This window comes from Gossypium hirsutum, chromosome A01 (genome assembly GCF_007990345.1).
Source record: "Gossypium hirsutum isolate 1008001.06 chromosome A01, Gossypium_hirsutum_v2.1, whole genome shotgun sequence".
Taxonomy (NCBI): domain Eukaryota; kingdom Viridiplantae; phylum Streptophyta; class Magnoliopsida; order Malvales; family Malvaceae; genus Gossypium; species Gossypium hirsutum.
The window spans coordinates 11,662,373-11,685,624 of NC_053424.1; the positions used below are offsets into that span (position 1 = coordinate 11,662,373).

Consider the following 23,252-nt stretch of genomic DNA (forward strand, 5'->3'; position numbering starts at 1 on the left):
TTTCTCATTTGGGATCAAAACTTTGATTCATGCAATATTATATCTTAGCATTTGTAGCCTTCTTATTAAACTATCTGGTTAGCCTTTCTTTGTACTACAAACTGAAATGCAAATTACTCAAATAGTTAGTTGATTACTTGCACTTGAGATAAAACACTATACAATGTATCTTGCCTTGATCTTCCATGGCTTATCTTCTTCGAGAATGATGGTATCTTTCCTCGAAAGACAACCCTCAAGTATCTAATAAACATTCCTCCTCAGCTTATCAGGCTGCCATCTTTGCCATTCAAAGAATGCAAGGTTGCTAGTGTCTAGAAATACCAGCTGCTACCCAAATTGTGTCATTTTCTGCATTCCTGTTTAATTTCGAGAAAGGGGTTCCGAACTTTCCGGTTGAATCGATCATTGATGGCATGGATCAAGGTTAAGAGTTTGAGAAATTATATCAAAGTTCTAGGCATAAATAAAAAACAAGAGAAAAATCTCCTATATGGTCTCTTATTTTTATCATTCCGTGAATGTAAAATGTTTTTCATTGCCGTAACAAATATATAGGACTAATCAACAGTAAAACAGTCAATATTTTCATCTTACACAACATCCATCCTACAACAACAGTTCCCGAACCAACTGGAACCAACTCCATTTTGTTATCCGAGAATTCAATAAGATGATTTATCAACCAAATGATACAAGTCCGATGAACTAGGTAGGGTATGAAGGAGCTGAGCTTAAGAAAATGCCACTAACCTCTCAGATTTCTATCATCTATATTCTTGAAAGTTTACATGGCCCATTGCTTGTGCATGCTCAACAGCTTCCTAAAGATTCACACGGAATTATGTGAGAAGCGTTGTATTTGAAAAAATATCAAGTAAAACCGGATGCAAAAAGAAAAGTGAGATAAAGAAATGAGAAGAAAATGACCTTCTGGCCAATGACGCCAATTTGGCATACTCCACAACGCAAAGTGAAGTTGGCTGTGTCGGTGTATCTCCTCTTACTAAGAAACAAGGACATGAAATTACCCAAAATCAGTTCAGACATGGACATCAAACCTTGAATTATTCGAGCACTTCCCGACAAACAGATATAATATAATAAAAAAATTAAAATGCTACCTTTGTTGATCCTTGACCAGATTCAGTGCTAGGCCTTCAACCGGCCCGATGGTTCTATCCTTTTGTACGGAAAATATAGTCTGATCAAACTCCTCGGGAGCATCCTCAAACGGAGACATCTATTGATACAAAACCCCGGAACCGGAAAAAACATAAGCATAGAAAGGAGAATAGCAGGAACAAGTAACAAAGTGGAAAACATACGAAAGGAATAAGAACACCATCAGCATCTGTGATGCAATATTAATAGTCATTATTCCGTATAGATACTCTTAAAGTTTTCCCTTTTTAGCAATTTATTATCTTTGGATGATCACAAACATGAAGGTCACATGAATGTAATCAAGTAGTAACAAATATTATCTTTTCAAAACTTTCAAAAATATACTCCAATGCTGTTGTGATATTCCTCTAGTTTAAGAAGATGACAATAAGGACAGCCTCGAAAATAGTAAATTGGTTAAAAAAACAACATACAGCCAAAGCATCATAGTGGAGACCGTCATAGATCAGCATGACTCTTTCTGAATAGTTCCTTTCCTGTCATGAAGGCCATAATAAAAAGGGGGAATTGTAAGTATCGATAACGACAATATTACAACTAGAGACAACAACATCAGCAGTTCTAACCTGACCATACAAATCACAACGGGATGTCTGAATATCATATGCTGCGATTTCACGTCCATAATAATCTGCTAATATTGAAAGCTCAATGGCACCTTCATAATAGCACATAACATAATGAGATAGCAGCCAATTGAGTAAATAACCCAAAGACGACTGTCCTCGTAATAGATTCAATAAAATAAATAACTAGAAGAACGGACATGGAAGGGGAGAAGTTTCAACTTTCAACTAACCTCCCCACTTTTCCGAGTCGAGAATCCATGAACAATACTCTGAATTTGGCTTTCCGAGAAATGCCTCAGAATATTTCGTCGGATCGCTGGCCACTGTTGCTGCTATAACCTTCAAACAATCATCAAGCACACAAGGTTAAGAAAACAAAATAGCATCTAGATATGGTAAGGATAAATGGCCTTATATCGACACTTTTAAGTATGCTCATAGATTTCCGCCTTCAAATGAAAAAACATTATTCTTTCTATCTACTTGGGCATTCTACATGCATGCAGCATATGATGATAACGACTGAATATGTAAAGTATATCGTACCTCCCACAGGTACATCAGAAATTATAGTAGTAAAACAGTAGCAAAATAAAAGCAAAGCATAGACTTCTTTGTTGGTAATAGCAAGCAACAACAAAAAAGCTTTATTAATAGCTAATAATATCAAAATAAGCTAAATATGGTATATTAGTAACACGTAATCTTGAACATTTCCCTTTGAAGCCACTGTTGTATTGATTTGCATATAAACGTATAAAGCTTCCTATTTTGTAATCATAACCGTTCTATCCACAGATCAATGTCTTAAAATGCTAGAATTGGCAAGTTAACATAAACTACCTATCCACAGATCAATGTCTTAAAATGCTAGAATTGACAAGTTAACATAAACTGCATACGAAGTTCCGATATTCGACCACCCATTACATTGCAAGAACTAAATAACATAATCTAAAGAACGACCACGAGATCAAGCAGATAAGAACCTGTCTCAATTCCGAAGCTTTGGTCTTGTCATGGTCCATAACATACCTAAACACAAAGAAAAACAATCCGAAATAAACAATAATGACTCCAATCAAACTAATAACAAATCCAAATGGAAAATTAACCATCAAGCAGTTTATGAGCTAACTCAATAGCATTGAAAAGGCAGCTGTTATCTGAGGGGATGACCCTTCTAACGATGATACCTTCCATTTTTCCAAACTATTATGCACCTAAAAAAAACACAAACTCAAAATCAACTTGCATCATTATATGATTAAATAATTGGTAATGGAAACAGCTAGCAACTGGTCCTTTAAATTCCAGATATATATATACACACACACACGCACGCACGCAGAGAGGGAAACAAAACATGTGAAGATGAAACAGAGAATAGAAGATTAATCAAGCATATAATTCCATTAAAATTTCTTGAACAATTAGCCAATATCTATGATGATAACAATGAATCTTTTTTTCTTAAAGAAAATAATAAAAAAAGTATGGCAAGGAAAATTAAAATAAACAGAAGAAACATATTTAAAAAGAAATCAAAACTTTGGACCTTGAACAAAGAACGAATTCAATCAAAGGAAAAGAGCTACTATCAACAAGATCTAAAACCAACCCAGATTCAAAAACCTACCGAAAACCAACGATATGATGCAAATTTTAAGAATTAAATCACCTAAAAAATAATTGAAGCAAAGAAAAAAAACCCCTCAACAACCAAATTTATCACGAGAATATATATATGGCTCAGATCTAGAATTAGGGCCAAGAATAACTTTAAAATAAAGGAACTTCAAAAGGTAATGACTGGACCCCACGTGTAACTCATATCATATGAATAAAATTCATAAGAAAGACGAAAATTTTAAACAAGAAAAATCTTCCAGCTTTCTTTCTTGGTTTTCCTCCTGACTGAGTTTTTAGTTAATGACAAAAAGAAAGGATTTTTTTTTTGCTTTATTTGGTAATTATTGTCATGGGAAACGTGTGAAGTTTAATTAATTAATTAATTTTTTTTTTTAAAAAATCCATTTATCTCTGAAGTTTTTTTTTATCTTGTTCCCTTGTCCCTTTGGTCCCACTTTTCTGGGAAAATCTAACCTTTGATTCGATAATATCCGTCATCTCAAAAATGCTTAATTTATTTATTGGAAATAAAATTATTTTTTTTTTAAAATTTTCCGTAAATCAAAATATCAGTGCAGTACTGGTGAATGCATTGTACAACGATGAAATTTTTTATGGTTTGATTAGCTATTAAAGTATTAATTTTGATTATTATTAACATCGACCATTAGCCATTAATTATTAATAACTCGATTGCCAATTTTGGAAACTGAAGAACAGAATATACACGGTACTCGATTTCCGAAAACGAAGAGCAGTGAGATTGATTTGAATGCTCTGGTAAACAAGAGTCATATGCCTGAACACAATGCAATTTGTTGCTAAGGAGCTGCGACTCAAAAACATTATTAAAGCTCAAAAATCACATTCAAGTTTACTCAATGTAGCTCTGCTAGGCTGCTTGCTACACAAGACTTGCTAGTTTCGAGATATCGAATGGGATCCACTAACTGCATCAGTAACCCGACATGACAGCCAAATTCAAAATCGAAAAAGCGAGACTCTTAAAAGCTTAGTTTCCTACCTTACGAACTCTCCCTTTTGTCATGCCTTAAGTGCTGCAATGCATTCGAATTCAACCTTGGCATCCAATGGTAATGCTGCTACCCGACACGTTGAACGAGCTGGAGCCGGTGAAGGAAAGTCTGCAAAAGGAACCGTGAAGCGAAAAATGAATAGAAATGTCCTATTTTTAACGATGTTATAAGGTTAGTTATGCAGTAGGAAGATTCGGAAAAGGAAAACGTCCAGCTCGTTTTAGTCGACAATTTTTGACAAGTCATAAGTTTACGTAAGCGCAAAGGTCATATTGATGCATGTGACAGCATTCGAAGTCTTTAGAGACAGCTAGAAATTTTCAGTACGATATGCTGTAAATGGAAATGGCATTGGCATCTGCCGTATATCTGGCCTAGAACAAGCCGGCCGTTGACCAAAATGCCAGATATACCAGATACCGAGTTATGTATCTATGATCTTGTTTTCTTTCATATATATATATATTGATGAATACGAGATTTAAGGCAAACTCGCAAAACCATGTATAAAGCAATACTCACATTTAGCATACAATCTCATTCACTTTCTTGATGTCTTTCAAGTCGGCCAGCCAGCATGAAGGAAACCAGAAAAGAAAAACAGTAAAGATCTTATCCATTTCAGATTATCCACCCTTATCCATGTAACAAGCAAAATGCCGGAGAAAACCGAAGAAGAGTAATACATAATTGTTGTCTTAACCACAGCGGAATAGTTAGCAACGCCAGCTTTCAGTATTTCTCCCATATTTTTCAGTACCTGTAGATTTGCATAGCAGTGTCGAATCAATTACGGACATGTACTCGGTTCGACAATTGGAAAGCTAAAATAGCAGATTTACAGACTCATAGTTACTTGCTCCGTTTGATCCTCTATTTGATCGAGATGAACTTCTGGTTTGGAATAAAACCCTACAGACATTATCAGTACCTTGCTTATCAACCAGACATCTAAGACTACAACCTTAACATGTCAAGAATCTTCAACAAATATGGAATAAGACCGAGAACACTTGAGACAAAGAGAAAATTATTAGCGTTGATGACCTGTGAATGCGATCCCAATGTCGCCGGAGCTTTGTCGGTTACCACGGCCACCTTTTTCACTACAATCATAGACATAGTCCAACTCACGACACGAACCGTAGACACATAATAAAGAAAAGCAACAATGCAACTGATAATGAAACAAAGATTGGTCCAAAGTGTTTAACATATGATGAATTTGCTTATAGCATCATTAGCCCCTAATTTCCACAATGTCGTTTATCATTCGACAATAATGAAATTCAAGGTTATAATCCACAACAGGAAACGATAACAGTTTTCTTTCTCAGATATTGGTTTACAATCACAATAAAGTCCCTAAAATAGCCATATATGAATATAAATTCCCAGAAATCCCATCATGCATGATTTCACCTAAAGTGGCCCGGCCTGAAGGCCTGCCCGAAAAATGAGAGTTCGGGTAAAATTATAGACTCGAAAAATGGGCTTGGACAAAAAATGTGACCCGTTTAAAAAACGGGCTGGGCCTCAGATAAATTTTTTGGCCCTCGCCCGGCTCGAATATATTAAATGTTTTATTTTATTTTTTATCATTTTAACTTTACCTTTACCTTTTATTTTGCTCAGTTGTCCTTATCTTTTATTTTGCTCAACTTTCCTGCCTTTCTCTTCCTCCGAATAAGCCATTTCCAAAAAATCCCTAATTCACACCACCACTTCCACTGACCCCTACTCCCTAGTAAACTCAGCTCAGGCCAAAATGGAAGAAATTTGCCATTCGTTAAGTCGCTTCCGAGCTTGATGTCGAAGCTCAGCTTAGCTCAGGCCAAAATCGAAGCTCTCTTTCATTTCTCTCGTTGAAGCTCTCTCTCATTTCTCTCGTCTCTAGCTTCTTCATTTGAGGTCTCAGAGCTCCCCACAAGTTGTAACTTTAAGCTTCTTCTTCATTTACCACAAGTTGAATATTACTTGTAGGCTGTAGTTTAATTTTTTTTCTTATTCTTCTTCATTTGAGGTCTGTAGCTATTTTTTTCCTCATTCTACTTTTGGTTTTTTTGCTATTGTGCTTATAGTTTTTGTGGTTTTTCTTATTCTGGTTTTTCTTCTATTGGGTTTTTCTACTATTGTGTTTATAGTTTTTGTGAGTTTTCTTATTCTGGTTTTTTTGCTGTTGCGGTCTCTAGCTCTCGTAATTCATCCAATAAATAATTTAAAAAAAGTTTAAATCGGTAAAAAAAATTGACACTTTTTTTAATCAAGGTTGAATAAATGGATATTTAAGTTAAATTTGGAACCGAGAAATACCGGCTCGGCCCATGCTCAGCCTGAGAGTCCTCTTACTTCAACTATGGTGTCGGCCTTCAAATAAAAAGGAAGATTAAAGGTACCAGTTGCCTAGAAATGGAGAAAAAAATTACACAGATTAAAACCAGAAGCCTCAGAGTTTTTCCGTATAAATATGCCTTCAACTTCTTTATGGTATTTATATGGCATAATTTTCGAGTATTCAAAAAGATCGAGCTTATGGCCGTGTAACAACTGTCAACTGGCTCCCTGATATACCCCGATCCATTACTGTATAACAGTCGTCGATTGAGGTCTCCACGTTGACTTCCACCCTCAACCGTAGAAAGAAAAATCACCTCATAATTGACTTCCCTAAGATAGGCTTCGGAGGCAATGATCCCATCTCGACATTATATATGAAATGTGTACGGCTTGGAGTGATATCGTATCACCGACGACTCAAGAATACATCAAACATAAACCAAATATTTTTAACGATCGAAATTTTTTAAGACCGGGAAATGGTTTGCAATGAAGAAATGGATAGGATGGAGGAGAAATTATATGATTCAAGGATGATGAAGCCTTGATGTGTTAGAGCCCTTTTATAATCGCAGGGAATGGTCTGTTTGCAAAAAAAAAAAACCTTGAAAGCGCGTTGCAGGAGTAATGAACATATTCTAAATGTGTTTAAAGCGTCTGAATTATTCGAAGCTTCAAGCATTTCTCCCTGGGGAATAAGAATTTTGTTAGAGAAAAGCTAGCTCAGTTGGGCAGGAAAGCCCCCCAGTTGGGTGAGCTTTCTCTAACAAAATTCTTATTCCCCCTAGTGTGATGGTACCTTTTGAAATTATATGACTTCTGAATGTATGATGAAAGTTAATTGCACCATATGATATGCAACGAATGTGTACATTCGTAAACGAGATACTTAGTACATATTCTTTTTCTCCTTACATAATTCTATTATAAAAGGGGTGTAATTTTCATAACATAGACACATATCTGGTTAATATAAACCATAAGAACTTTGCATTACGGGTGAGAGTTGTAAATATCCTTGGGACAATTATCTACTTAATTTTTTTTGTTTGTTCATCCAAATCTTGAAACGTATTAAAATGAGTCGACGAGTGGAATCCATTATGTATTACGACAATCAAATATTTAATACAAAGTTTGGGGTGGTGTTTGTAGGGGCGAAGTACATGAAATTTGTGTTAACTAGTACTATTCAAATGTGTGAGCTATAGAACAGGATCAGGAAGAAAGTCGGGGGATCGACTCAGGGAAGAATTATAAAGTTGCAATACAAATATCTTGCATCCATTGACCTCATAAGTATGAGTTATTCAATGTGATCAGCCAGACGTGTAACGCTTCCTTACCCAAGACCGTCGCCGGAGTCGAGCACGAGACATTACTAAACTTATTTGAGCACTTAAACAAATTCAGACAATTTATATCATATATACTTTCTAGACAAGCTGTCCAATTGCGTCACAGTCGCTAAAAAAATCATATCTCGAGTTACAAAACTTGAAATCAAAATCCTTAAATTTTCCCCAAATCTATACTCATATATCTACTTACTATTTTTTTTCTAGAATTTTTTGGTCAGGCCAATTAGTACATTTTATTAGTTAAAGTCTCCCCTGCTTTAGGGTTCGTCTACTCTGACCCCTGTGCGCTACGAACCAAATTTCTCCCTGTATAGAATTCAAATAACTAAGAAATTTGTTTCTACTAAATAGACTCAATAAAGAATCCATAGATATATAGTATGACTCCTAATTATTTTTTTATAATTTTTAATGATTTTTACAAATCAGAATAGGGGAGCTCAAAATCACTCTGACCTTATCTCACAAAAATTCAAATATCTCCTGATATGAAAGTCTTTTGCTTACACCGTTTCTTCTATGTGAAACTATATTCAATAAGATTTAATTTCATAATTTATTAAACCTCTAATTAGATTTTCATAATTTATGGTGAATTTTCAAAGTCAAACTACTGCTACTAACCAAAAACTGTTTTAGTACAAAATATTGTTAACTAGTTTATAACAACTTTACTTCAATTCATTTAAACTCTATACATGCCATATAAATCTTTAAACATAAAACAAAATCTACCGGAATTGATCTGGATAGTGTGCCTTGTTGTGTTGATCCTATCTACCAACTTCACTTCAATTCAATCTACATAAAAATATCAAACACACACGAGTAAGCTTATTGAAACTTAGTAAGTTCATAAGTTTAAAATTAATGCTTACCAAACATAATATTTCCAAAAAATACCAAAACATTTACTAAAGTTTCCTACCATTCACAACCACTGTATAATACTTCACATAGTTGAGTTCAATAGTAACAACTACTCAATCTCTTTCATTTGGTTCACTTCTCTTGTATTTCTTATTATCAAATTAGGAAACGGCTTACGAAATTGAGTACGTCGTTGTTCAGTGCCACGATTCATAACTCAGTATGGTTTTCCTCATTGAAATACCATACCTACATTTTACAACTCGGTATAGGAAATGCCATACCTACATTTCTTAACTCAGTATAGATTTGATAATACCATACCTACATTTCACAATGCAGTATGGATGATACAAATACCTACATTTCACACTTTGCCATGAAACAACCATGGTCTTATCTGTCTATTCATCACATGTCACGATAAGAACGTACTCAATCTTGCGTTTTTTCTAATTTGCATTTCCACATTTTTTTTCATTAACAAAATTTTCACAATCCCACAACAAATTCATATATAATAACACATTATATCATTCAATCATTCACAAATAAGCATCTAAATTCAACCATATGAACTTACTCTGCTAATTTGTAAAAGATATCGAAATTTAGGGACTATTCCGCAACTTTTTCTTTTCCTCGTTCTCCTTTGAATTCTTGATCTATAATATAAACTATTTCCACTCATTAGCATTTATTTGATTTCTATTTCACTTCACAATTTATGCTCTTCAACTTTTAAAATTGCACTTTTACCCCAAAATTTTTAGTTTTTACAATTTAGTCCCTGCTCAATTCACCCATCAATTGAACCAATTTTTATAAATTAACACTTTATTTTATCATTATAAACTATTTAAAAACCTTTTAAATTTTGAATTTCAACACCAACCTTCAATTCACAACTTTTTCACAATTAGGTCCTAAATACCATTTTCTATCAAAATCACTTAATAAAACCACCTTAATATGAAATTAGAACTTAAATTTCATAATAATTAATCATAAAATTCCCTTACCCATCCAGGGTAACTTCCAATTTCACCCATAAAATCAAAAACTAATGAATTCTATAAGTGGACCTAATTGTAAAAATCATAAAAACATAAAAATTATCAAGAAAAAGCAAGAATTAAACTCACATGATGTAAAAATATGAAAAAAAAGCTTTCTCCAGACCTTATATGGCATTTTTGCTGAGAAAATATGAAGAGATCTCTAGATTTTTCAATTTTGTCCTTATTTTATATGTCAAAATTGTGAAATTTCCAATTTTGCCCTTATTTCCCTTATTTTTCTGCTGATTTTCTTGCCCTTTCCGTCCAGCCTATTCACTTTTAGGCTTAATTGCTCTTTAAATCCTCTTTATTTTAACACTTGAGCTATTTAATCATTTTAGCAAATTTTATTTTTATTACAATTTAGTCCTTTTTATTTAATTGACTACCCAAACGTTAAAATTTCTCAACCAAACTTTAATACTAGCTAAATGACACTTCATAAATATTTATAAAAATATTTATAGCTCTATTTTCAAATTCGAGGTCTCGATACCTCGTTTTTTGACCCGTTTGACCTAATAAATTCTTTTAATTCACCAAATTCACCAATTCACAAATTCTTCTAAATTCTTACTTGACTCATAAATATTTAATAACTATCTTGTTCAATCTTACTTGTCGGATTTAGTGATCTCAAATCACCATTTCTGACACCACTGAAAATTAGGCCGTTACAAGACGCATCTCGAGACAGTTATATCATCCACATCAAAAGCAGAAATATGGGCTTGTAGACTTCTTTGTCGTCGTCATCATCGCCTGAGTACGTAACTAGAATGGCCCCCTGGGCGAGCGTATCTTTTGGATCGACACCGTTGTAGCGACGTAAAAATTTCGCTTTGGTCGCTAATTGAAGCGATTATTTGAAAATTTGAAAATGGAATTTCGGTTTTAAAGAGAAAATGAGTCGCCACCGATCTTTTTTCCTAGGTGTGATCGGACACTTAATAAATCCTTTTTTTTAAAAGAAATTTTATTTTTCAACAAAAATGAAGGCCGAATTTGGGTCTACGTGAAAATCCAGAGAAAAATAGGGTTCGGGAGTTGGTTACGCACGAGGAAGGTATTAGCACCCTCGCGACGCCCAAAATTGGTATCTTGTTAAACACGCGTTGTCTTAATTCTCAAAAATACAAGTTTAATTTAATATTTAATCGCGATCCGATTGAAATACGAGAATTTGAAATTTTTGGTTTTTTAGAAGGACGTCTCGTTTTTAACACGTGCCAATGATATCCACCCAACATAGTGATGAAATCAGCGACTTAGTGTTGAAATCGGTACGTTGCCTTATTTATTGAAATTAATTAAAAACATAAAAAAATCATTTGCAATAGGAATTTGTAAATAATGCAAACGATGATACAATTAATGAAAAATATTGAAATATAATATTAGAATAAAATAACAATAATATTCACAATAAAGAAAATAATAATAAATATTTTTCTAATAATATAATAAAAGAAATAATATATTTGTAATAATAGTAGAAAATACTAATATGTACATGAAAAATACACATGTATATATATATGTTAATAATGATGATAATGATAATCATACTAGCAATAATAATGAAATACAAAAAAGCAAATATAATATAATAATATCAAAATAAAGTAATTAAAAATAATACTATATATAAATATATATATACATATTTATTAAAAATATACACTAATATTAATAATAATAATAGTAATAATATTAATAATATTAGAAATAATAATAATATTTAATAAAGAAACAAAAATAAACAAAAAAAAGACTAAAATTGAACTAAAAACAGAGTTTTGGGGCAAATTTAAAAAGAAATAAAGGGAAAAGGATCAAAATGCAACACACGCGTAACCTGGAAGGACCGAAACAGAAATTATTCCTTCCCCTTAAAACGCAGCGCAACACAGGGGACCAAATTGCAGAACATAACGAATTTCAGGGCCAAATTAAAGTAAATAGAAACTTGATTGCAGAACATAAAAAAAAGCGGAAGGGCCTAATGCGCAAATAGACCATTAAGCAAAAACATGCGGATCCTGAGGCGGGTTCGGGTCGGACGGATCGGGTATGCTCAAAACGACGTCGTTTGGGGTGTTAATGGCCAACCCCAAAACGACTTCGTTTTAAGGGGCTATAAAAGTCATGTTTTTGAAAAAAAATTCATTTGTTAGCATGAGGGGAAAAAAAGAAGAGAGAGAAGAGAGAATTCTCTTTGAACTAAGCCCCAGCTCCGACTAGGAAGGCCGCCGTCGTCTCCGCCAGTCCGCCGCTACTGTGGCCTAAAATTTGAAAAAATGTACTTTTTTAGTGTTTTTTTTTAGTTTCTTTTTTTGCTTAATAATACATATATTTAGGTATAAATTTGCAAATAAAAAAGGAACAAAAAAAATAAGAGATTCGTCAAAAAAATGAATCACCTTAGGCTTTCAATCTTGATTTTTTGGTACTTAGATCTTCTGATTTGGTATTGTGATTTGGTATTGTGCTTCTGATTTGGTATTACTGTAGTCACTGTTTTTGTGTTTGAAAATATAGTATATGTATTAGAACTGTCGAAATTGTTTACAATATTTGGCTTCGCTTTTATAGCCACTTTTACATGCTTTTATTATTATTATTTTTGCTATTTCTTGCTTTTGCCTTGCATGTTTGCTTCATTTTTGTAGGGTATGGCCGGTGGAGGTGACCGGTGGAGGTGACCGGTGGAGCAGGTGGCGCCAGGGGGTGGCGGCGGCTGTCAGTGCTAGGGTTAGGTTTTTTTGTTTTGGGTTCTTAGGTTGTTTCTTGGGCTGACCGGGTATTTGGGTATTAGGTTGGTAAATGGATATTGGGTTTTGGTTTGTGGGTCTTTGTATTGGGTTTTGATGTAATGGGTTAAATGGGTTTAAATTGGGTATGGGTTTTATGTATATGAGGTCAAAATTGGCCTACAGCAGCTGCCCCTCTTTGCTCATTGTCGTGTAACGAGAATAGAGCAAAGACATAAAGAAAGGCCAATTTTGCCCTGTCTTGTTGAGTATTAACTTCTTTGGCACTCCTCTTCTTTAAGTAGCTTCATTCCAGTCCACCACATCTTATAGCTTTGATCTACCTCACCGCAACTTCACAGATATGACTCGTAGCTTCACTTTGCTCGCATCTTCAGGGGTATGAGGTTCATAGCTTCGATCTGCTTCACTGCTCACTGCAACTTCATTGAAATAAGGTCTAATATCTTCAGTCTGCTCCACTACAACTTCAAGGTTCCGCTACAACTTCATGAAGATAAGACTTGTAATTTCAACTTGCTCCACTACAACTTCAGGGAGGCAAAATCTGTATATTCGATTAGCTCTAATCTTTATTCTTTATTGAAAAACAAACATCGAAAATAGCTCGGCATACAAACTGACGTTCAACTCATCTCTCGGATTATGAGTTAATTTTTGAAAAAAGTAAAAATTAAAAATACCTTAGTGTGTGACCTGAGGCTCAACTGACCTCTCGCAATATGAGTTGATTTTTTTTGAAAAACAGAAACTAAAAGGCTCAACTCACTTCTCGCAATATGAGTCAATTTTTTTGAAAAAAACATAAATTGAAAATACCTCAGCATGTGTCCAGAGGCTCAACTCACCTCTCGTAATATGAGTTGATTTTTTTGAAAAATAGAAACTAAAAATACCTCAGTGTGTGACCCGAGGCTCAACTCACCTCTCACAATATGAGTTAAATTTTTTTGAAACATAAACTAAAAGGCTCAACTCACTTCTCGCAATATGAGTCGATTTTTTTGAAAAACATAAATTGAAAATACCTCAGCATGTGTCCCGAGGCTCAACTCACCTCTCGTAATATGAGTTGATTTTTTTAAAAAAATAGAAACTAAAAATACCTCAGCGTGTGACCCGAGGCTCAACTCACCTCTCGTAATATGAGTTGATTTTTTAAAAAAAAAAAGAAACTAAAAATACCTTAGCGTGTGACCCGAGGCTCAACTCACCTCTCGCAATATGAGTTGATTTTTTTGAAACATAAATTAAAAAAACCTCAGTGCGTGATCTGAGGCTCAACTCACCTCTCGCAATATGAGTTGATTTTTTTGAAAAATAGGAACTAAAAATACCTCAGCGTATGACCCGAGACTCAACTCACCTCTCGCAATATGAGTTGATTTTTTTAAAAACAGAAATAAAAATATCAGAATACCAAAACATATCACCTGATGGAACTCAGGTGTCTTTTCCTTGATCCAGTATAACTATCATCAAATCCTCTTGCTCTGCTAGAGTACCTGTATATGTCATGCATGATGTTATCATGATATGCACATGTTGGCCTTAAATGCCTTTATGCCTATATGATTATACTATGAGCCTTGGGCTTGTTTGTCATGTATCTCTTTTCGTCATGCTTCTTGTGATGATCTACATTCATTGCTTCGATTCTTGACTTTTTTTTTAGGCTTTGTACCCATCCTCAAACTTTACGAGTAATCTGTGTTTCTCAGATATAACTATTTTGCTCCATGTTGAACTTTGTCCTTGCTTTGAGGCTTTTGTACTTATCGAATTCTCATCCGGATAATGCTTAACATTTCTTTTGTTTAGAGTATGTTATTCTACTATTTATTATTCAAATAAACCATACAATGAGATGCATGAAAATGGTCAGATAGGTACAAAAGAAATACTTCACATTTATTTATTTCGAAGGTAACAAACAAAAAACTTAACCAAGGATAGTAAAAAAGTGTCATAAAGAAAAAGGGATCGCATTCAGTAAATACAAATGCTCTAGATATTCAACGCATGATCTCTTCCACGTTTCTTAATCAAGAATCTTTTCGAGCATGGCTTCTTACGTAAAAGATTTCGAGCTTTCAGAGAAATACTATAGTCTTACCGTTTGACCCACCGTTAAAATCGCCTTGCTCTTTAAGCCCAGGTTTGCTTCATTAGGACATCTTCTCAGGTTTTCATCCTAATCCTTTTTGTTCATCAAGACGCCCTTTTTGGGTTTTCACCTTGATCTTTTTTTTAGGCATAATATTTCTTTGCAGCATTTGAGTTCACTGGGTTAGGTAACTCTTTTCCATCCATCTCAGTGAGAATCAAAGCTCCACTTGAGAAAGCCTTCTTTACGACATATGGTCCTTCCCAATTTGGTGCCCATTTTCCTCGGAAGTCTTTTTGTATTGGAAGAATCTTTCTCAGCACGAGTTCTCCTTCGTGGAATTCTCTTGGCCGTACTTTCTTGTCATGGGCCGCGATCATTCTCTTCTGGTACATCTGTCCATGACAGATTGCCTTCAAACGTTTTTCTTCCATAAGGTTTAACTGGTCATATCGAGCTCGAAACCACTCTGCTTCCTTTAATTTCGACTCCATTAAGACTTGTAGAGAGGGGATCTCAACTTCGATGGGTAACAAAACTTCCATTCCATAGACCAGAGAGAAAGGAGTTACTTCCGTAGATTTCCGCACAAATGTGCGATATGCATACAAAGCGAACGGTAGCTTCTTCTTCCAGTCTTTATATGTCTCGGTCATTCTCCCAATAATCTTCTTAATATTCTTGTTGGCCGCTTCAACTGCTCCATTCATTTTCGGGCGATAGGGTGAGGAGTTATGATGCCTTATTTGAAATTGTTCACACACTTCCTTCATCATCTTGTTGTTCAAATTGAAGGCGTTATCTAAAATGATTCTTTTAGGCAAACTATATCGACAAATGATTTCCTTTTTTAAGAACCTGCAAACTGCAGTCTTCGTCACATTAGCAAATGAAGCGGCTTCTATTCATTTCGTAAAGTAATTTATCACTACAAAAATGAATTGGTGTCCATTAGAAACTTTTGGAGAAATTGGACCTATAACATCTATGCCCCACATAGAAAAAAGTCACGGAGAAGTCATGACATGAAGGGGCGAAGGGGCTACAAGAATTTTATCACCATAAATTTGACATTTGTGGCATTTTCGTCCAAAACTAATGCAGTCACTTTCCATCGTTAGCCACTAATAACCGAGTCTCATAATCTTCTTGGTCATACTGAAACCATTGTCATGTGTCCCACAAATTCCCTCATGAAATTCTGCTTCCAGCATCAGCACTGATCTTTCCTCTTTGTAAGTTATCAGAACAATCCTACTGCATTCTTCTGATTTTTCTTTTGTCGTTCTCATTTGCTTGTTCAGGATACTTTTGATTCTTAACATATTCTAAGATATCATGGAACCATGGTTATCCATCTGGCTCTTTTTCAATGTTGAAACAATGTGTAGGGACTTCATATATGCTCATTTAAAGAGGCATTATTTCTGTTTCTCTGTTCGCTTTGAACATTGAAGCCAAAGTGGCCAAGGCATCAGCCAATTGGTTTTCTTCTCGTGGGAAGTAATTAAAAGTTACTTCTTTGAATTCTTTAATCAGTTCTGCTACTAGATCGCTGTATTTAACTAATTTCGAATCTCTCACTTCCCAATCTCCATGGATTTGGTATATCACCAACGCTGAGTCCCCGTACACCTATAAGATTTCGACGTTTTGTTCAATAGCTGCACGAAGTCCCATGATACAGGTTTCATATTCCGTTATGTTATTGGTACAGAAGAAATTCAGCCTGGCAGTGAACAGATAATGGTTCCCTTCTGGTGATACTAAGACTACTCCAATCCCATGCCCCAATGTATTCGGTGCACCATCAAAGCTCATCTTCCATGACTTCTCTTTGGATGACTCACATTCTTTTCCTGTAATGCACATCAAGTCTTCATCTGGAAAATCAAATCTCAATGGTTCCTATTCCTCCGTTGTTCGAGTTGCTAAGAAGTCAGCTATTGCACTTCCTTTTATCGACTTTTGGCTCACATAGACGATGTCGACTTCTGATAGTAGGATCTGCCATCGTGCCATTCCTCCTGAGAGTGCAAGTGATTCCATCATGTACTTTTTTGGGTCTAGCTTTGAAATTAACCATGTCGTATGATACAGCATATATTGTCTGAGCCTCCGAACTACCCAAACTAAAGGGCAATAGAATTTTTCAATTGACGAATACTTTGCCTCATACTCTGTGAACTTTTTACTGATATAGTAAATCGCCTTTTCTCTTTTCCCTGACTCATCATGTTGCCCTAGTACGCAACCCATTAAATTTTTGAACACAGTCAAATACAATATTAGCGGTCTTCTTGGAGTTAGCGGTACTAGCACGGGGGGACTAGACAAATACTGTTTTATCTTGTCAAAAGCCACTTGGCACTCCTATTTCCATTCTCCCAGATTATGTTTTCGAAGGAGTCAAAAAAAGTGGGTCACACTTGTTGGTAAGTTGAGCAATGAACCGAGCGATGTAGTTCAACCTCCCTAAAAATCCTCTGACTTCTTTTTGCGTGCGCGGATGTGGTAGTTCTTGTATGGCTTTTATCTTATCTGGATCAACCTCAATGCCTCTCTTGCTGACAATAAAGCCTAGTAACTTTCTCGAGGTAGCCCCTAACGTACACTTGGTTGGATTAAGCTTCAGCTTAAACTTTCTTAGTCTTTCGAACAATTTCCTGAGGTTCCCAACATGCTCTCTTTCCCCTCTGGAGTTGGAAATCATATCATCGACATAGACTTCTATTTCTTTGTGAATCATGTCATGGAACAACATCACCATGGCCCTCTGATATGTTGCCCCAGCGTTCTTTAATCCGAACAGCATCACCTTATAACAGAATGTTCCCCACATCGTTACGAAGGTCATTTTCTCCATATCCTCAGTAGCCATCTTTATCTGATTATAACCAGAGAATCCATCCATGAAAGAAAACAATGAATGTTTTGCTGTGTTATCCACCAACGTATCGGTATGTGGCAAAGGAAAATTATCTTTAGGACTTGCTCGATTCAAATCGCGATAATCCACACACATTCGTACCTTGCCATCTTTCTTCGGTACAGGGACTATGTTAGCTACCCATTGTGGGTACTTGAAGACCTGTAGGAAGCCAACATCGAATTGTTTCTTGACTTCTTCTTTTATCTTTAATAGCATTTTAGGTTTCATTCGTCTTAGCTTCTGTTGAATGGGTCTGCATTCTGGTTTCAGTGGGAGTCTACGGACCACTACATCCTCATTCAATCCTGGCATGTCCTGATACGACCATGCAAATACATCTTTGTACTCATGAAGCAAAGTGATCAAATCATGTTTGGTGTTATCTGAAATGGAGGTCCCAATCTTCACTTCTTGCCTCTTTTCTTTATTTTCCAAGTTTACTATCTCAATAGATTCTTGATGAGGTAGAATTTATTTATCTTCTTGTTCTACCATTCTTAGTAAGTCAGAAGACAAGACATAGTCTTCAACATTTTCCTCAGCTTCGAACTCTCCTAAACAAATAGCTTTCTCGAAATCGATTTCAAGATTTGTAACGGGTTTGTTCATATCGTTGATATCTGAGCACCTGAAAGTTGAATGGAAAAGAAAACTATAGAGGAGCATCAAAGTATTGAGACCAACAAGCATAATATTATGGCATGATGTGAGATATATGCAATGACAGGTTGTGAGAAAAGGGAAAAATTATGAAGTTAATGAGAATGAAAAGACCATGACAAAATACATCTCCATTAGTGTTCATTTAAATGATAAAGAGCAAACATAAACTCTTACAAAAGAATCCCACTATTACTTAGGAACACACAAAAAGAAGAGTGTTAACATTGAGCATTACTCTGGAAAAGACTTAGAAACTACAAGAAGGTCCACAGCAGTCTAATTGTTTAAAACGAATCCCGGAGGACAAGGGCGTATCATTGAAACATCTTTAATTACATCATCTCCTTTGTCAATGACATTTATACTGACATTCTGAAGACCCCTTTCAATCAATAACAGCGTGCTTCGTGGATTATCTTGCCCAGGGTATATCATTCCTGCAGATGTAAATGTTTTTGACAAAGGAGGGTACGTTATGGGCTCCCATTCCAATTCTTAGCCTAAGGCTCTTGAAACCTTCCTTTCTTGATCTTTCTGCAACTTTTTTCTTCTCTGTCGTATATCCGGCTGGAACACTAAACCATATCGAGCCTTATAGGGCACTGCTTTCAGAGCTGTAACTATCCTTTGCTGATATCTTCCCAAACCTTTCCTTGCTCGGGCTCCCTTTCCCGTAGTCAGCTTAATTCCCATCTTGGTATTCCTTAACAGCTTAGGCATGGCAATTCTATTTCCTTCAGTAACCAATGTAGCATTGATAAATTCGAGGCAACGAAAGGAACATTCCACTGCGTTATTGCTTACTTTGAGGTATGGAGCATCAGCAGAGATGGATGCGACAATGTCTTCCTCACCTGCGACAGTGATCAAACAGCCATCCATGATGAACTTTACTTTTTGATGGAGAGATGAAGGAACTGCCTCAGCAGAATGGATCCAAGGCCTTCCTAAAAGGCAATAATACGAAGGCGTTATGTCCATGACCTGGAACTCGATATCATGTATATAGGGGCCCACTTCTAGAAGGATTTCGATCTTTCCCATGACTTCTCGTCTTGTCCCATCGAATGCCCTTACTGTAAAGTGACAAGGCTTCAGATAAGACTGATCAATTGGAATTCTAGAAAGCATGGCCAAAGGCATGACATTGAGTGTAGACCCATTATCAATGAGCACATTCGGTATTATGTAACCCTTGCAACGAGTTGTGATGTGCAATGCTTTTACGGAACCCTTGCCATTTGGCAGTATTTCGTCATCACTGAAAGAAATGAAATTATCCGCGTTCAGGTTATTCACCCACCTATCAAGCTTTTCAACAGATATGTTGCTTGCCACATAAGCTTGATTTAACACCTTCAGCAAAGCATTCCGATGTGGTTCTGAGTTCAACAGCAGGGATAATACCGAGATTTGTGCTGGCTATTTGCTCAATTATTCCACGACATTATAATCACTATGACTGATAAACTTTAAGAATTCATGTGCCTCTTCCTCATCCACAGGCTTTTTAACTCCTAGTTCAGACCGAGTTTCAAGCTCGACTTCGGCCTCATGCATCAGTGCTTATCCTTTCTGGTTCGAGTCACCAGTTTTCTTCATTGGTTCAACCATTTTAGAATAACATCTCCCCCTGTGGGTAAAGTGTCCTACTTCACCAACATTTCCAGTCGTAGCTTTGGATTTTTCACCTTCAGGTACGATAATGTTGACATCGTATTTCCACGACACCGCATTGTTGTCTTTGTAAGGAAAATGATATGGTACCTCAATTATCATCTTTGGTTTCACTTGTTCCTTTTTTGCATCGTAATAAATCACCAATGGTCGATCAGTGCTATAAGGGAAACTTTATGATTTACTATCAGAAGCGCATACTTCTTCTTCATCGGCCTCCTCCACTTTGTTAAAGATCCCGATTTCCTTGTTGTCCATCATGTATTGAAGTAATTTTCTGAATCCTTCACCAGACTGAATGTCATGCCCTTCGATACCATGGAAATCACAAAAACATTGACTTTTTGTAACGCCCCTTACCCGAGACCGTTGCCGGAGTCGAGCACAAGGCACTACTAAACTTATTTGAGCACTGAACCAAATTTAGATAATTTATATCATACTTTTCAGACAAGCTGTCCAACTGCGTCATAGTTGCTAAATAATTATTATCTCGAGTTATAAAACTCGAAACCCAAATCCGTAAATTTTCCCCGAATTTATACTCATATATCTACTTACCAATTTTTTTTATAATTTTTGGTTGGTCCAATTAGTACCGTTTATTAGTTAAATCCTCCCCTGTTTCAGGGTTTGGCTACTTTAACCCCTGTGCACTACGAACCAAATTTCTCTCTATACAAAATTCAAATAACCATGCCGTTTATTTCTATTAAAAATAGACCCAATGAAGAATCCATACATATACAGTATGACTCATAATTATTTTTGTACAATTTTTAATGATTTTCTAAAATCATAACAGGGGAACTCGAAGTCATTCAGACTCTGTCTCACCACACTTTAAATATCTCATAACATAAAATTCAATTGCATGCACCGTTTCCTCTATATGAAACTAGACTCATTAGGCTTTAATCTCATTTTTTTTCCAGCCCTTAACTCAATTTCCAAAATTTATGGTGAATTTTCAAAGTCAAACTACTGCTACTTACCAAAAACTGTTTTAGTACAAATATTGTTAACTAGTTCATAACATCTTTACTTCAATTCATTCAAACTCTATACATGCCATATAAATCTTTAAACATAAAACAAAAACTACCAGAATTGATCTGAATAGTGTGCCCTGTTGTGTTGATCCGATCTACCCACTTCACTTCAAGTCAATTTACATAAAAATATTAAACACACACAAGTAAGCTTATTGAAGCTTAGTAAGCTCATAGGCATATAAACACAAATCATATCACCTATCGTACACAATCATATATCTATTAGTTTAACTATTTCATCCTCCAAATCACAATTTCATTAATAACTCATTGGAATAATTTCCATATGGCTACTCACAATTTAACTCCCTTAGGCCCATTTCTCATTTACTTCATTGTCAAATTAGGGAACAATAAGGGAATTGAGTGCTTCATTATCACATTGCCATAGTAAACTATGGACTTTCACATTGTTACGCATCACACACCGAAGCCATAGCCTTGCCAAGGCCTTACACGGTTCACATATCATACCGAAGCCATATCCCAGACATGGTCTTATATGGAGTCACATTATCACATTATACCGATGCCATAGCCCAGCTATGGTCTTAAACGGGCACACTTATCACATATTTTTCGTCAATTCATCAGGGTCACAGAATAGAAGCACTCAAATCCATTGTTCCTACTAATTTGTACTTTTAGTTACACATTATTCATTAGTTAAAGCAAATTGATAGTATTCATCAACAATAAAATACTTTAACAATCATAAGATTTTCATATCAAAACATTGAATTTTGCCATATGAACTTACCTGGACTAATTTGCAAAAGCCGTAGAAATTCAGAGACTATTCTTGAATTTTCTCCTTTCTACGATTCAGTTCGTTGTCTTGATCTATAATTATAAAATCATTCCTTCATTAGCATCCATTTCAATTCTATTTCACTTCACAATTTATGCTATTCAAATTTCGAAATTGCACTTTTACCCCCAAAATTTATAGTTTTCACAATTTAGTCCCTGCTCAATTCACCCATCAATTGAACTAATTTTTCTCAATTAACACTTTATTTTATCATTATAAACTATTTCAAAACCTTTTATGTTCTTAATTTCAACAGAAACCTTCAATTCACAACTTTTTCACAATTAGGTCCTAAATATCATTTCCTATCAAAATCACTTAATAAAACCACCTTAATATGAAATTAGAACTTAAATTTCATAATAATTCATCATAAAATTCCCTTATCCATCCAGGGTAACTTCCAATTTCACCCATAAAATCAAAAACTAATGAATTCTACAAGTGGACCTAATTGTAAAAGTCATAAAAACATAAAAATTATCAAGAAAAGTAAGAATTAAACTCACATGATGTAAAAATATGAAAAACCAGCTTTCTCCAGACCTTCTATGGCGTTTTGGCTGAGAAAATATGAAGAAATGTCTAGATTTTTCAATTACATCATTATTTAACTATTAACTTTTATGCTATTTCCAATTTTGCCCATTGTTCACATTGTTTTCTTGCTTATTTCATACCCAAACCGTCCAGCCATTAACCTTTGGGTCTAATTGCTCTTTAAATCCATCTTTTTAAATACTTAAGCTATTTACTCACAATTTAACAAATTTTGCGCTATTTTCAATTTAGTCCTTTTTAATTAATTAGCCATCCAAACGTTAAAATTTTCTAACGAAACTTTAATACTAACTCAATGACACTCCATAAATATTTATAAAAATATTTATAGCTCGATTTTCAACTTTGAGGTCTCGATACCTCATTTTTGACCCGTTTGACCTAATAAATTCTTTTAATTTACTAATTTCACCATTTCACAAATTCTTCTAAATTCTTACTTGACTCATAAATATTAAATTACTATCTTGTTCAATCTTATTTGTCGAATTTAGTGATCTCAAATCACCATTTCCGACACCACTGAAAATTAGGCCGTTACAACTCTCCCCCCTTTAAAAATTTCGTCCTCGAAATTTGTTACCTGAAAACAGATTTGGATACTGTGATCTCAT

General features: G+C 35.1%; 1 protein-coding gene across 7 annotated transcripts; it reads right to left on the reverse strand.

The window, feature by feature from the left end:
• Positions 1–3,723, reverse strand: LOC107918080 (OVARIAN TUMOR DOMAIN-containing deubiquitinating enzyme 2). Of its 7 annotated transcripts, none has more exons than XM_016847587.2 (10): positions 3,397–3,723; positions 2,896–2,980; positions 2,747–2,792; positions 1,988–2,096; positions 1,755–1,846; positions 1,602–1,664; positions 1,125–1,243; positions 931–1,006; positions 754–824; positions 1–359 (listed from the first exon to the last, which is right to left on the reverse strand). In XM_016847587.2, exons 2-9 carry the CDS (start codon positions 2,958–2,960, stop codon positions 768–770), a joined length of 627 nt encoding a protein of 208 aa, XP_016703076.1. In that variant the 5' UTR covers positions 2,961–2,980; positions 3,397–3,723; the 3' UTR covers positions 1–359; positions 754–767. The 7 variants fall into 7 exon arrangements, with proteins under 7 accessions (XP_016703076.1, XP_016703075.1, XP_040932014.1 ...); XM_016847586.2 differs by having other exon boundaries at positions 1–388; XM_041076080.1 differs by lacking the exon at positions 1–359 and having other exon boundaries at positions 486–824.
• Between the last annotated feature and the right edge of the window lie 19,529 nt (positions 3,724–23,252).